This window comes from Rhizophagus irregularis, chromosome 26 (assembly GCF_026210795.1).
Source record: "Rhizophagus irregularis chromosome 26, complete sequence".
Classification (NCBI taxonomy): Eukaryota; Fungi; Glomeromycota; class Glomeromycetes; order Glomerales; family Glomeraceae; genus Rhizophagus; species Rhizophagus irregularis.
Genome location: NC_089454.1, coordinates 2,702,339 through 2,715,675, shown reverse-complemented (window position 1 = coordinate 2,715,675; position 13,337 = coordinate 2,702,339). Strand labels below are relative to the sequence as shown.

Genomic DNA, 13,337 nt, shown 5'->3' with positions numbered 1-13,337 from the left:
TTCGAAATTGCTCGTTAAACCGTATAAAGCGCGTATTATCTTTATTTATTTTTTTTAAAAAAAATTAAACCTGTCTGTAAATACTATCATAGACAGAATGATGAAAATGGCAAATAATGATATTAAAGATTACTTGGAAATTGGTATTATATTGTTATTACAATCTTGTTGATCACTCGATCAAAAATTTCAGAATGAGATAAAGGAAAGTGTGGTTTCTGTAGGTATTTAGTGTTGTCGAAGAAAATCCAACTTGTTCGTCTCTCTTTATACGCCCGCGAACGAAGTTTGAAACGTGGCTGAGAAGTAGAACTCGAGTTTTTTGTAAAAGAGACAGAGACAAAAAGGAAGATGCTTTTCTTAGAATAAATAGGCTAAAGTTCGTGAGAAATTCATCTTCGAGTCAGGATCGATACGGGAAGACACTTATGGCGATTTATGTCTAGCTCTTTTTGATTTTTCATATTTGTTCATAAAAATTTTTCTTGTGAAGTTCTAGGACGGCACAGCATAAAGTTCCACGGGAACGAAAGAACGATAAGCCGGATAAGGTGATCGTTGTGGTACACTAAAATTCGGCGTAAATTTAGCCGATATAAATCATTTCTGCGGCGATCTCTAGCAATAATATTCGGGAAATATTTTAGCCGTGCATATTAATCGAAGATTGGCTGGTCCGTAAAAATTAAGTTTTTATTAAATTGGCTTATAGAGATGGAGAGGAGAGAAGCAGCAGATATTTAGAAGAATGTGTAAGTTAGATTTTAGAAGTAGCATTAGATAAAGGTGGCAAGTCGTTTTTAGTAATTTGTAAAAGCGATGGAATGGCGTAAAATATCCATAAGGAGTATTAGATGTATACCAGGGGAATGTGATTTATCGCGTTCTCAGGATGATTTAATAAATAGAAAAAAATTTCTTTAAAAAAAAATGAAACATAAATACCAAAATTAATCATCCGAAGTGTATAGATTGTGTAACCTGGCAACATCTAAGCGAAAAGTATAGCAATATAAAGTTTTAATTGTAAAATCCAAATATGTATTATACATTTACATCAGTATGTCAGTATATGAATATGTCCAAAATAATAATCTTACAAAAGATTTTGTAGACTATGATGATAATTGGTGTACTTATTTGTTAATCATCCTTTTCTTTTATTTCAATAAAATTTATATAATCAATTGTAACTTTATAACTTATAAAATATGTAATATGAAAAAATTATATTAATAAATTTAGAGATAAGAGACAAAACATGTAAATAAAATAAAAATAATGTATATCGTTAATTTCAATCAAAATGGAGTAAAATATAAATATTAATGAATTTGAACATATAACGTGGCATGTACTAATTAATTTTCATTAGTAAATATATACTACACATAAATGTTTGGCAAATAATTATTTAATTTTTTTCGCTAAATGCTACTGTTAAATCTTATTTTCAACGATCTCTCTACCTTTTTTTAAATTTGAATGGTTGTTTAAAGCTGGAGTTTGAAATGAGATATCAAAGTTTTAAAGAGAATGATCATCTTATAGCTGTCGATTTATACCAATTTTCGTTCACTATAAAGTTTATAATTAACTTCACTGTAAAATAATTATTTATTATTGGATGATTTAAACCAAATAATATTCTAATGCGGCATTACGTGGAGTTCCGTTCATGCAATTTTTATAATAAACTCCCAATAATTAGTACTAGTAATACGTGGTAGTAATATGAAGTAACCGACCAAAAATAATAATTATGTAAAATCTGACATAAACTTATATATATAAAACAATAATTTTCTAGAAGTATTACAGTAATGTATAATTCTTTTAAATATGTTAATGAATTCATTAAAGTATTAATTAAATTCCATAAAGATTATCGGAATTTATATAACAGTCAGAACTCGATATAACGAAACCCTTCGCTCAGGTGGTCTTGGATCGTTAAACCGAATATTCGGTAAAACAAATGTTCTTAATGTACTGAAAATACAATTTTTTTAAGAATGAATTTTATCAAAAAAATTGTCATAATAAAAAGAAGTATATTTATGTAAAGATGTTCTTTTACTAGTAATAATTAATTAAATTTTAAAAATTTATTATCGAAATTCATCAAGTGATTTTCTATGTACTTAATGCAGACCAAAAGTCCAAAAATATTTAATGCCGGCCAGAATTAATAACCGTTAATAAATAAATTTAATAAATTTGGCTGGTTAGCGTAAAATAATGTGTAAATCCTTCCTTTTTGAATAATTCCAGGCGGAATTATGTAATTCTGGCTATGAAGTGATGCGTAGAGCTAATAGTAAATGACTTGTTACCTCTTTATATATTGCTCGGGGTTCTGGTAGATTGATTTAAGAAAAAAATTCGTTATGGGCCAAAATTGGGTTATCCCGAATCATTATATCGAGTTCTAACTGTATTTCATATTAATAACTATAATAATACTTCGGGTAATAAGTTTTTAATTTACACTTTTTAATTTTATATTATTCATAATGTTTCATACTGTATGTTAACTATCAATTTTTTGACGCTCAATTTGTATGACATCGGGAATAAATAAAGACCTGATGAGAAAAGCTAAGTGAATAAAATACAAGTAGTAGTTATATAATGACGATAATTGTTCTTGTTGTTCTTGGTTTTTTATTTAGCAAATTATTATTCATTTTTTAAATCAATCAAATTGAAACCTTCAATAAGTCACCCATGTATTAATTATTATTTATTTTGTTTAAAATAACGTGCGATATTAGTAATAAAAATAGTGTTAATGTAACTTTAAATAGGTCAGAAATTCCAAGTTGATTTTATATAAATGTGTCTTAAAAAAAATTATCATTAATTAAAATTGCACTGATAACTATATGATTTCTCATATAAAAGGAAAGTAAAATTTTGTCGTAATATCAAGTTTTTATAATATAATGGTATATTAAATAATTGCATAGATCAAGACTGTTTACAGGTCTTTAAATTATTTCTTTACTTTCCTAATTTCTTAATGGTTGTACTGTACAGTATATGATACTGAATTCAGATCTCTTCGTATGAATTATTATTTCTAGATTTACAGTTTTATCTCTAATTTTTTTTATACGAATCTCATTTTTATTAAATCTTAATAATAGCAATGAAATCTTTCGATTCTTATGGCCTTAAAAAATAAATTTATTCATTTGATTTCTAATAAGCATAAAAGTTACAGCAAAATGTGTTAATTTGACGTACAAATTCTATATACTTTCTGCCTTAAGGAAGTTATTTTGTACACTATGCAGATTGTTATTAAATTAGAAAATATTAATGGCGCAGCAAGAAATCTGATCAACCGGTGTATTACTGTGACACCTAAATTCGAATTCTATTTTTGGAATTTTAATTCCTTTTTTATCCTCATTGACTAGAAAATCCAATATAAAGTAACGCAAATAACGCCACCAATTTTTAAACCACTTCTACTAGAAAATTCATTCCTAATGCATAAACTCAAATCCTTATTTAATAAATTAAATGTCTCTAATAAAGATTCTAATTCAATAAACGCAACAATTGCAAAAACAGATGTAATAACAGAAAATCATCAATCATCAAACAAGCAAGAACTTAATGAGGCTTCTTTAAATAAAAATTGTTCTTATTGCAATAAACCATTTACTGAAGAATTATGGTGTAAAGAATGTGATCATCGTCGCAAGATTGAAGGTTGGACCAGTGGAAATAATGACGTTGATAAATTTATCAAAGATACAATTTACGATGCAAGAAATACTTATAAGGAATCTCTTAAATGGGTACCATTTGGTAGGTTTAAAGACGTAAAGCAAATTGGCGTAGGAGGATTTGCAAAAGTGTATTCTGCAACATGGATTGATCATGGAATCAAAGTTGCTTTGAAAAGATTAAATGGATCAAAGAATATGTCAGCTGTATATTTAAATGAGGTATGATTTGTATTAACTTTACATATTTTTAATTAATAATTAATGATAATTAAAATTTTTCTTTATTGATTTTATTAATGTAAATAATAGCTTAAAATACATTGGAATTTTTATAAAGAAGATAGTATGTTTTCGTTAATATTTTATGGAATGACCAAAGATCCTGAAACTGAAGAATTTATGATGATTTTACAATTTGCAGATGAAGGAAATTTGAGAAGTGTTCTTTCACACAATTTCAAAAACATTTTATGGAAAGATAAGATAATATATTTATATTGGTTAATATATGGTCTTAAAAATTTACATGATTTAGGATATTTTCACAAAGATTTTCATAGTGGAAATATTTTACAAGAAGGTGGATATCAAACTTATATTTCAGACTTTGGATTATCTGGACCATCAAATAAACAAAAATCAGATGATAAAATATGTGGTGTGTTACCATATATTGCCCCAGAAGTTTTAAATGGAGAACCATATACATTATCATCTGATATCTATAGTTTTGGTGTAATTATGACAGAATTATCATCTGGAATACCACCTTTTCATAAAAGAAAACATGATGCTACCTTAGCATTAGAAATATGTAATGGACTCAGACCAAATTTTGGAAAAGGAACTCCTGAAATTTATAAGAAACTAGCTTATAAATGTATGAATGCTAATTCAAATCAAAGACCAACAGCCAGTGAATTGCATGATATTATAAAGTTTTGGTACTGTTCTTCTCGTCATGATAAAGAATATCAAGAAGAAGAAAAATTTGGATATAAAGGAAAAGAAATTGAGGCTATGTTTGAAGAAGCTGATAAAGAAATACCAAATATTTCGACTTCATATGAAAAAAACCCTGATGCTATATATACCAGTAGATTATTTACATTTAATAATTTAACAAAACCTATTAATTCATCTCTTATTACATCATACCTTGATGATGAGGAAAATAATAAAGGTATTATGTATGATATTATGTTTAATTTGACAATTATTTTATTCTATAATGGCTGATTTTATTTCTTTTATAGACTGTCAAGATTCTCAATTATTTGACTTAGAGGTTTCTAGCTCATTACAATTAAAAGGTAGGTAATAACTAATAAGATATAATTTACAATGCACCGTATAAATTAATTAATTTTGAGTTTCTATTCAAAACAACAGATGATGCTAATAATAAAGATGATTCAACTATTGAATGATCATATACTATTTATTTTATGGTAAATTTATCTTTATTTGTTTTTGTTTTATTTTTTCAGAATTATTTGTTAATTTTATATTTAATAAATTGTAGTCATGTTATATCTATTACTGGTCAATATCTCAAGAAGATGCATACGAGCAATAGTATTATGGACTTATGGTATGGCTCTAATTGTCAATAGTTGATTCCTAACTATGGTGATAACCTGTGATTGCAAATGAAAAAAGTTTTTGTTTTTTATTTGTATACCTAAAAGAAAATTTTACACATTTATTTTTTTATTCAACTTTTAGTATAATTATATTAACATTATTATTAACATTATTAAATTAAATTTATAAATTGATAAAATTCACTTGTAACTTTTTGTTTATTAAAAATAAATTATTTTAGTATATTTAAAGTTACGACAAAGTGTTTTTTGTTTTCCACGGATACATCAAAATTTAAAACTTTTATTCAGAAAATAATGTTAACATGAATTCACAAACGGTAAAATCATTTGAAATATTTCAATGTGCGATTTAACGTTTAGAAGTTTTCTTGTTTTTTTTTTTATCACTATAAATAAAAAATTATGTATAAAATTAATTGTTGATCTGCTATTTGGCGATGATGCTACACAAAATTCTATATTCTTCATTCATAGAATTATTTTTTAAGCGGAAAATATTAATGGCGCAGCAAGAGATCTAGTTTAATGTATTACTGTGATACGAAATTTAAATTCTAATTTTGGAATTTTAATTCCCCTTTTTCCTGTTTAAATAAAATTATTTGTTTTAGTTTATTCATGAACTTTATAATATAATTAATAATTTGTAGTTACGAGATATGTAGTGCTTGCTGGTCAACATTTCTGGGGTATGATGATATAAAATCAGTACGGTGTTACAATACTCTGACTTAACTCGAGTTAAAACCTTTAGGCGAATTTATATTATATTATAGTAACAGTCTATCTGGAATACGCTGATGAAAAAAAAATTTAATTAAAATTGGTTTCTTTTAGTATTTTTAAGAATAAATTTTATGCGTTCATCTTTTATTTAACGTTGGTTTCTACAAATTACCACAAAATTATCTTTTTAATTCATTGATTGATTATGGTTAACGAATAAATATATAGGTCTTATGACCAATTTAAAGTGATAAATATTGTATATATTTTGGCTACCAAATGTTTGAAATAGGATGGTAAAGTATAAACTGAATAATGATTCTGAAGAGCATGTGATATATAGTTTGATTGTGATATCCAGATACGACATAACCATGATTGTGATAATTGTGAGAAAAAAATTTGACTGTACTGTACTTATTAATTCGTTCATCTTTTAATGTTAATAATATGTAATCCAATAAGAAATAATCAAACATGTAAAATAATAATGATATTTTTAATCAAAATAATGTGATTAAAAACTAATTAAAGGATATTTGTACAACACTAATTTGTATAAATATATAAAGCATAGTATATTAGTATATAAGGATATCAGTAATGTTAAAAGTTTACAAATACTAACAAATACTAACTCCATGTATAAAGCCTATAAAGCCCTAATATTTATATATATATATACGTAGATTTCTGTCATTTTATTTTCATAGTTTAGCAAAAAATTTTTAAAAAATATAACTAAAAAATTATCATCTAATAAATAAAATAATAATCGAAGGAATGAATGAGTCGCTTAATAAGTTAATTAATTTTCTTGTATTTTTTTTTTTAAAAAAAAAGCGTCAATCGTATCATAATCCTTTTATTCGTTTAGCGAAGGCACATATACTTCAGTAACTTACAATGTAATATTAATATAAAATTTTGTCATAAATATTAATATTTCCTCTTAGTTTTGTTAAATTATGTGACATTATATAAATTCACATCAATATTCTTAACCAAATTACACTTAAAATTATTTTTACTTTAAATGTTAAAATTTGAAATTTATTTAATTTACTTATAATAAATATATGTTTTTTTAATCAAAACACAAGTTATTTACAGTAAATTTAATATTATGGGTCATTAAAAAATGTTCCGATTTATATTTGCTTAAATTTTTAATGGTTTATTTAGTGTCATAATATATACTAATATATACGATATATAAAATTGCCATTTCAATAATATTGAGAGTAAAAAAATTATATTTTAAATTATTGTAAGAATAAGAAAAGTTAACATTAAACAATTTATAATGATAAAAAAAAGGAAAAAAAAAATCCTTGAAAAATAATGCGACAATTAAAATTCCTAATTAATATTTTGACTTTGTTATAAACTTTTCTTTAACTTAAATTTTACTATTATTATTCAAAAATAGAAAAAATACATAAATATAAAATGAATACTAATCAATCGTTAAGTTTATTAAAATTAAGTAATCTATTTTTATAAATAACTTCGGAATGTGATTTATGTGATGAGCTAACCAAACTGGTATGACACTAATTTGAATTTATATTTAAGTTCCGCTGAAATATCTATTTTAAATTTCCACAATTTATATCTATTTTCAATTGTTGTTGGTCGCTAATTGTAATACATTATACAGAGATAATTCAGAAATTATTTCGTAAATAATTATACCAAATCTGTATGACTTTGTTCTTGTAAAAATTTCAAGAGCAATGTAAAGCAAAATATCATATGTATTATTATTTTGTATTTTCTGTCGAATTGTAATCTGCAGGCTTACATATCCCAGGAATAACTTCGGTTTGTAATAATTTTTTAGTAGCAAACGGGCAAGTCTCAATGAAGTCTCGATGAATTAATATGATTAATTAGTTTCTATGAACATTTGTGAATTTAATTCATCGTAATCTGAATCTAAATAATTCCATAAGCTTTCATTCTACGTATATTCAAAACCATCATATGATTCTTTGTCTCTGGATCAGTGTATCTTGAGTTATTCTATAGAATTTCAGTTAATAATTGAATTATTATCTACTTTATTATGTAATGCAATTACATAAAAGTATAAATTTTAACTTATTTAGAAAGTTTATTGTTTCGATCCGTATCCGGATTACAACCAGATAAACTCGGATAATTTTGATCGATTGATTGATCACAGTTTTTACTCGCATAAATATCTGGTCAAAAAAAGAATATCCGGATTAACCCAGAATCTGGATAACGAATAAAAAATCTAAAATTCTAAAATTCGATTACTACATTTATGGCGCAGCAATTTTTGTTTATGGTCACGAAAATTGGATTTTTTTGAATACTATTGTTACGCAGTAAAATGTTGCGCAGCAATCATGTGATATAACTGGACCCGTGATGCCGATCAATGTAGCAAATGTTGAATATGTTTGACATGTTCGATATGTTGCATATGTCTGATATATAGAATATATAGATAGATAAACATAGCTTGAGCTTGAATTTTATTAATTAATGCCGAAGTGACTTTAGAGAAAACAAAGTAATCTAAAAAGCACCGCAACAAGTGCAGAACTAATAGAAAAACAAAGAACAAATAATCTTCCAAAATTAAATATAAGAAAAGCTAAGATTATAAACCCCACCCTCTCTATATAAATAACTACGGCTACTCCCCCCAAATATATTTCAAAATGAGTAAAGTCGACTATGCTATACGTAACCCATCCAGCGCCGTACCCACTCCTAGAATCGGTAAAGAACCTCCGAGCTACCATTAGCACTATCAGAAACGCATAAAATTCAATTTATAGAATATATAGAATATATGGAACATGTAGCATATATGAGATATATAGAACATGTAGTATATATGGAATATATAGAACATATAGCATATATAGGATATATAGCATATGTAGCATATGTTAAACATTTTTAGTTTGGAAATTTATGTATATATAGACCTGTAATTAGACCTAAATTCAAATAGGAACGTGTGTGAAGAATTTAATTAATAAAATGTTTACCCTTTAGTATACACCTTAATTTTAAGTTTGGTTTTATATGGTTAATCTGCATTCCCTTATTTGTGTCTGATTGTATGCGCCAGTGTGAAGCGATACTCTATTCACATCTGATTGGATTGATTTTAACATATACGTTGATCCTTAAAATTACCTTCTGCTTTATTAAATATAAACATTTTTTAATGTATAGCTTATTTTTAAGCTTATAAGAACTGACCTCTAACACTATTCATTTTTTGTATTATTCTTATTATGTTTTTTGCTTATTCTTTTCCAATTTTGATTTTTTTTTAATCCTAATAACTGAAATCATTTGCTAGAATGAAACATGTATCATCTCAAAGATTATCATTTAATGTAAAAATTAAAATTTGAATTATTCTAGTTGAAGGAAAATTTTAAAAGTTATTTATAATATGTAATTCAGTATTTATTTATTTAATTATCGATTAATCATAGTTAATGAACTATATATGAAATAAAATCTCATAATAATTCTATCGTGAATCAACTGAATTAATGTGATTATCAGGTGACTATAAATGGGATGGAGAATTTAAAAGTATACAATACTATACAGTTTGATAGGTATAAAATATCATGTTCAAAAAAGTAATGATTCTACCTTAACAAAAAGATTTTTATGGGACCGTGATAATTGATTACTAATCATCTTTTTTCTTTTACATTAATAAAATTTATAAAACAATTGTAACTTTATAACTTATAAAATATATAATATGAAAAAGTTATATTGATAAATTTAGAGATAAGAGATAGAACACGTAAATAAAATAAAAAAATAATGTATATCGTTAATTTTCAATCAAAACATACTAATAAAAATATAAGTATTCTTAATATGAATTGAATATATAACGTGCAATTAATTATTTAATACTACATATAAATAAATGTTTGACAAAAATTAATTTGATTGTTTTTTTGCTAAATAATAGATTATTTCTACTTTGGGAACTTATTTTAAATGATCCCACTACCATTTTGAATGAGAATAGCTATTTGAAGCTTTTAAGGAGTTTGAAATTTGAGATATCAAAAATTTTAAATTAATATTGAATAAATTTAAGACTTTGAAAAAGAGTATTTTATACCAATTTTCGTTCACTATAAAATTTATAATAATTAAAACCTCACTGTAAAATAATTAATCATATTCTAATGTGGCAATACGTGCGGACCGTTCATACAATTTTTATAATAAACTTCCAATAATTGTTAATACATAGTAATATGAGATAACCGACCAAAATAACAAATATGTAAAATCCGCATGAACTTATGAAAATAAAATAATAATTATTTTGGAACTCTTTTCTGGTAGTATTACAGTAATGTATAATTCCTTTAAATATGTTAATGAACTCATTAAATTAATAAAGTATTAACAATTCTATAAAGATTATCGAAATTTTAATCAGAGCTCGGCCTTTCAGTTGATCTTGGATCGTTAAACCGAACATTCGGTAAAACAAATGTTCTTAATGTTTAATATTGAACTTAATACAATTTTTTAAAATGAATTTTGTCAAACAAAATTATCATAATAAAAGAATTATATTTATGTAGAGATGCTTGTAAAAACTTCTCTTAATAATAAAATTTAAAAATTCATAAAATCATAAAATCAATGATCGAAGTTCATCAAGTGATTTGCAGTGTACTTAATGTAGGCCAAAACTAATTTAATGCTGGCCAGAATTGGTAATCGGGATATTAAGCTTTGAAGTTAGCTTATTTTATTATCATAATTATTGTTGTTTTCATCCTTAGTATCAGAATCAATTACAATAGGGTTTTTATTTTTCTTGTATGTTAGACTGCATAATTCGAATAAATAAATATTGCTAGTTTATAAACATGGCTTCGATATATTAATATCGCAAAATTTATAACAAATCATTGTGATAAAATTAATTATAAGTGGATTTGGTTTAAGAAAAAAAATCGTTATGAGCCAAAAATGGTTTTATATCCCAAATCGTTATATCAAGTTCTGGCTGTATATCATATTTAATAATACTTCGGACAATACTAATATATACTACTACTTAATCTTATATTATCCATAATCCATTGTTAATTATCGCTTCAATTTGTATGGTATCGGAATGAAATTCAAATAAATAAATACCCAATGAGAAAAGTTTAGTGAATAAAATTTTACAAGTAGTTATAATGTGACGATAATTGTTCGTTTTATTCAGCAAATTATTATTCATGTTTTAAATCAATAAAATTGAAATCTTTAAAAATTATGTATTAATTACTATTTATTTTGCGGGCGATATTAGTAATAAAAATAGTGTTTAATATAATTTCAAATTGGTAGATTTTCCAAATTGATTTTATGTACAATGTGTCTTAAAAACTATCATTAATTAAAAATTGTACCGATAACATATAGCTGGAAAGTAAAATTTTATCGTCATGTAGATCAAGACTGTCCAGCAGGTCTTTAAATTATTTCTTAATTACTGTACTATATACTAATTAGAAATTCTACCAAATCGATTATCAAAAGTTTGATCAATAATCAGATTTGTTAATTTATAGTATACAGTATAAGTCTCCTCATATTATCAATAAATTGCAAAGAGTAATTAGTATAAAATGCGGATTTCATTTTTATTTAATTAATGCAATAATTTACTATTGATAAAGCTATTCTAACTTCAATAAAACTATTCCTAACTTCTAATGTAACTTTAACTCCCGCCCTTCTCAAGGTTGGACAGTTCCATTACATGAACTTTTGCTTCACGTTCTCTTAATAAAATTTGACGTTCTTTTAAAGCTAGTTCCCTCTCTTGATATTCAAGCTCATTGGAATTTAAGTTTAAATTTTCTTTATTATTATTATCATCACAATTATCATCAGAATCAGAAATTGTGACAATTGTTTTGGTTTTCTTGTTAGAATTTGCACGGCATGAATGAATTATTGTTTTAACAGCCACATTTTTCATAATATATATTTCAGATTCTTCTATATCACATAAATTTGGCTATATAATTATTAATAATTTTTTATTATATTATAGTTGTAATATTTAACTAAAATCATATTAAATAAATTGTTATCCATAATTTGAAATTGAAAAAGAAAGTAAAGGTTCGCAACATACTAATATACACAGTAGTAGGTTTACAAAATCTACAACTCTGTATATCATTTTACATGACTATATGATAATCATTTGGTCCACCATACTACAGTTCACCCTCGCTATAGTGAATTTTTATATAGTGAATAATTTGCTATAGTAAAGAAAAGCTCAGGTACGGATTTTCTATATAAATAATAATTCTTAATACAGTTCACCTTCGCTATAGCGAATCCCTTACTATAGTGAATCTTAACCTTCAGCCCATGAGCTTCACTATAGCGAGGGTGAACTGTATACTACTATTCGTATTACTCCGGAATAAATATGAATTTATTAAACTTTTAATAATTTTATTATTCCGCATTTCCATTCCGTATACTTTCCGTATCATGACATGTGACCACGTGATTGTTTATTGTTATGATCTGCGATACATTTTTTATTTATTTAGATCACCGATCTTTTTTTTATTATTCCTGCTTTCCCCCTTTTTCTTTTCCTCCTTTTCTTTTATATTTCCCCACTTCTTTTTTATCTCACTCCTTTTTTTTTCCACTTCGTGCTTTTGTTTTAAAAAAAATAATTTCTTTTCTTATAGATTCCACCTCATTCCCTCTTTTTTAAAAAATTATTTTTTTTTTATATCACTTCGTTCCCTTTGGTTTTATTTTTAAAAAAAATTTTCTCATTTATTTCCACCTTATTGTTATTGTCTTCTTTTTAGAAGTTTTTAAAATTTTTTTTAATATTTTTAGGGTATTCCTCTTTTTTTTGTAGGGCGGTTTGATTTCTTTTCTTGTAGGATGACATGTAGGACGCTAGGACTTCTTTTTTTACGACACTGAGCTTCTTTTTTATAGGAATGTTGCCTCTTGGAGACCCAGACTTTCTGTATATATTAAATAGAGGGAATTGATATTAATTAGAAATGTAGTAACATTTCTTCTTTTTTTAGGTTGCTGGATTTTGGAGACTTAGATGAGCCTGGGATACTGTAGGTACTATATAGGAAGGAGTTTGAGTAAAAGCAACGTTCTTTACATTTCTTTCTATTTTGTTTTTCAGGTCATCAGACTCCTGAAAAGTCGA

General features: G+C 25.3%; 2 protein-coding genes across 2 annotated transcripts; one reads left to right on the top strand and one right to left on the bottom strand.

Moving 5' to 3' along the window:
- Positions 1-3,500: 3,500 nt before the first annotated feature.
- OCT59_017760 (uncharacterized protein) lies at positions 3,501-5,176 on the top strand (the record flags this gene model as incomplete). The annotated part of the gene is made up of 4 exons (XM_025332383.2): positions 3,501-3,965; positions 4,056-4,929; positions 5,003-5,059; positions 5,139-5,176. 4 exons carry the CDS (start codon positions 3,501-3,503, stop codon positions 5,174-5,176), a joined length of 1,434 nt encoding a protein of 477 aa, XP_025172631.1.
- Positions 5,177-11,846: 6,670 nt separating this feature from the next.
- OCT59_017759 (uncharacterized protein) lies at positions 11,847-12,107 on the bottom strand (the record flags this gene model as incomplete). The annotated part of the gene is made up of 1 exon (XM_025327150.2): positions 11,847-12,107. One exon carries the CDS (start codon positions 12,105-12,107, stop codon positions 11,847-11,849), a length of 261 nt encoding a protein of 86 aa, XP_025172630.2.
- Positions 12,108-13,337: the final 1,230 nt, after the last annotated feature.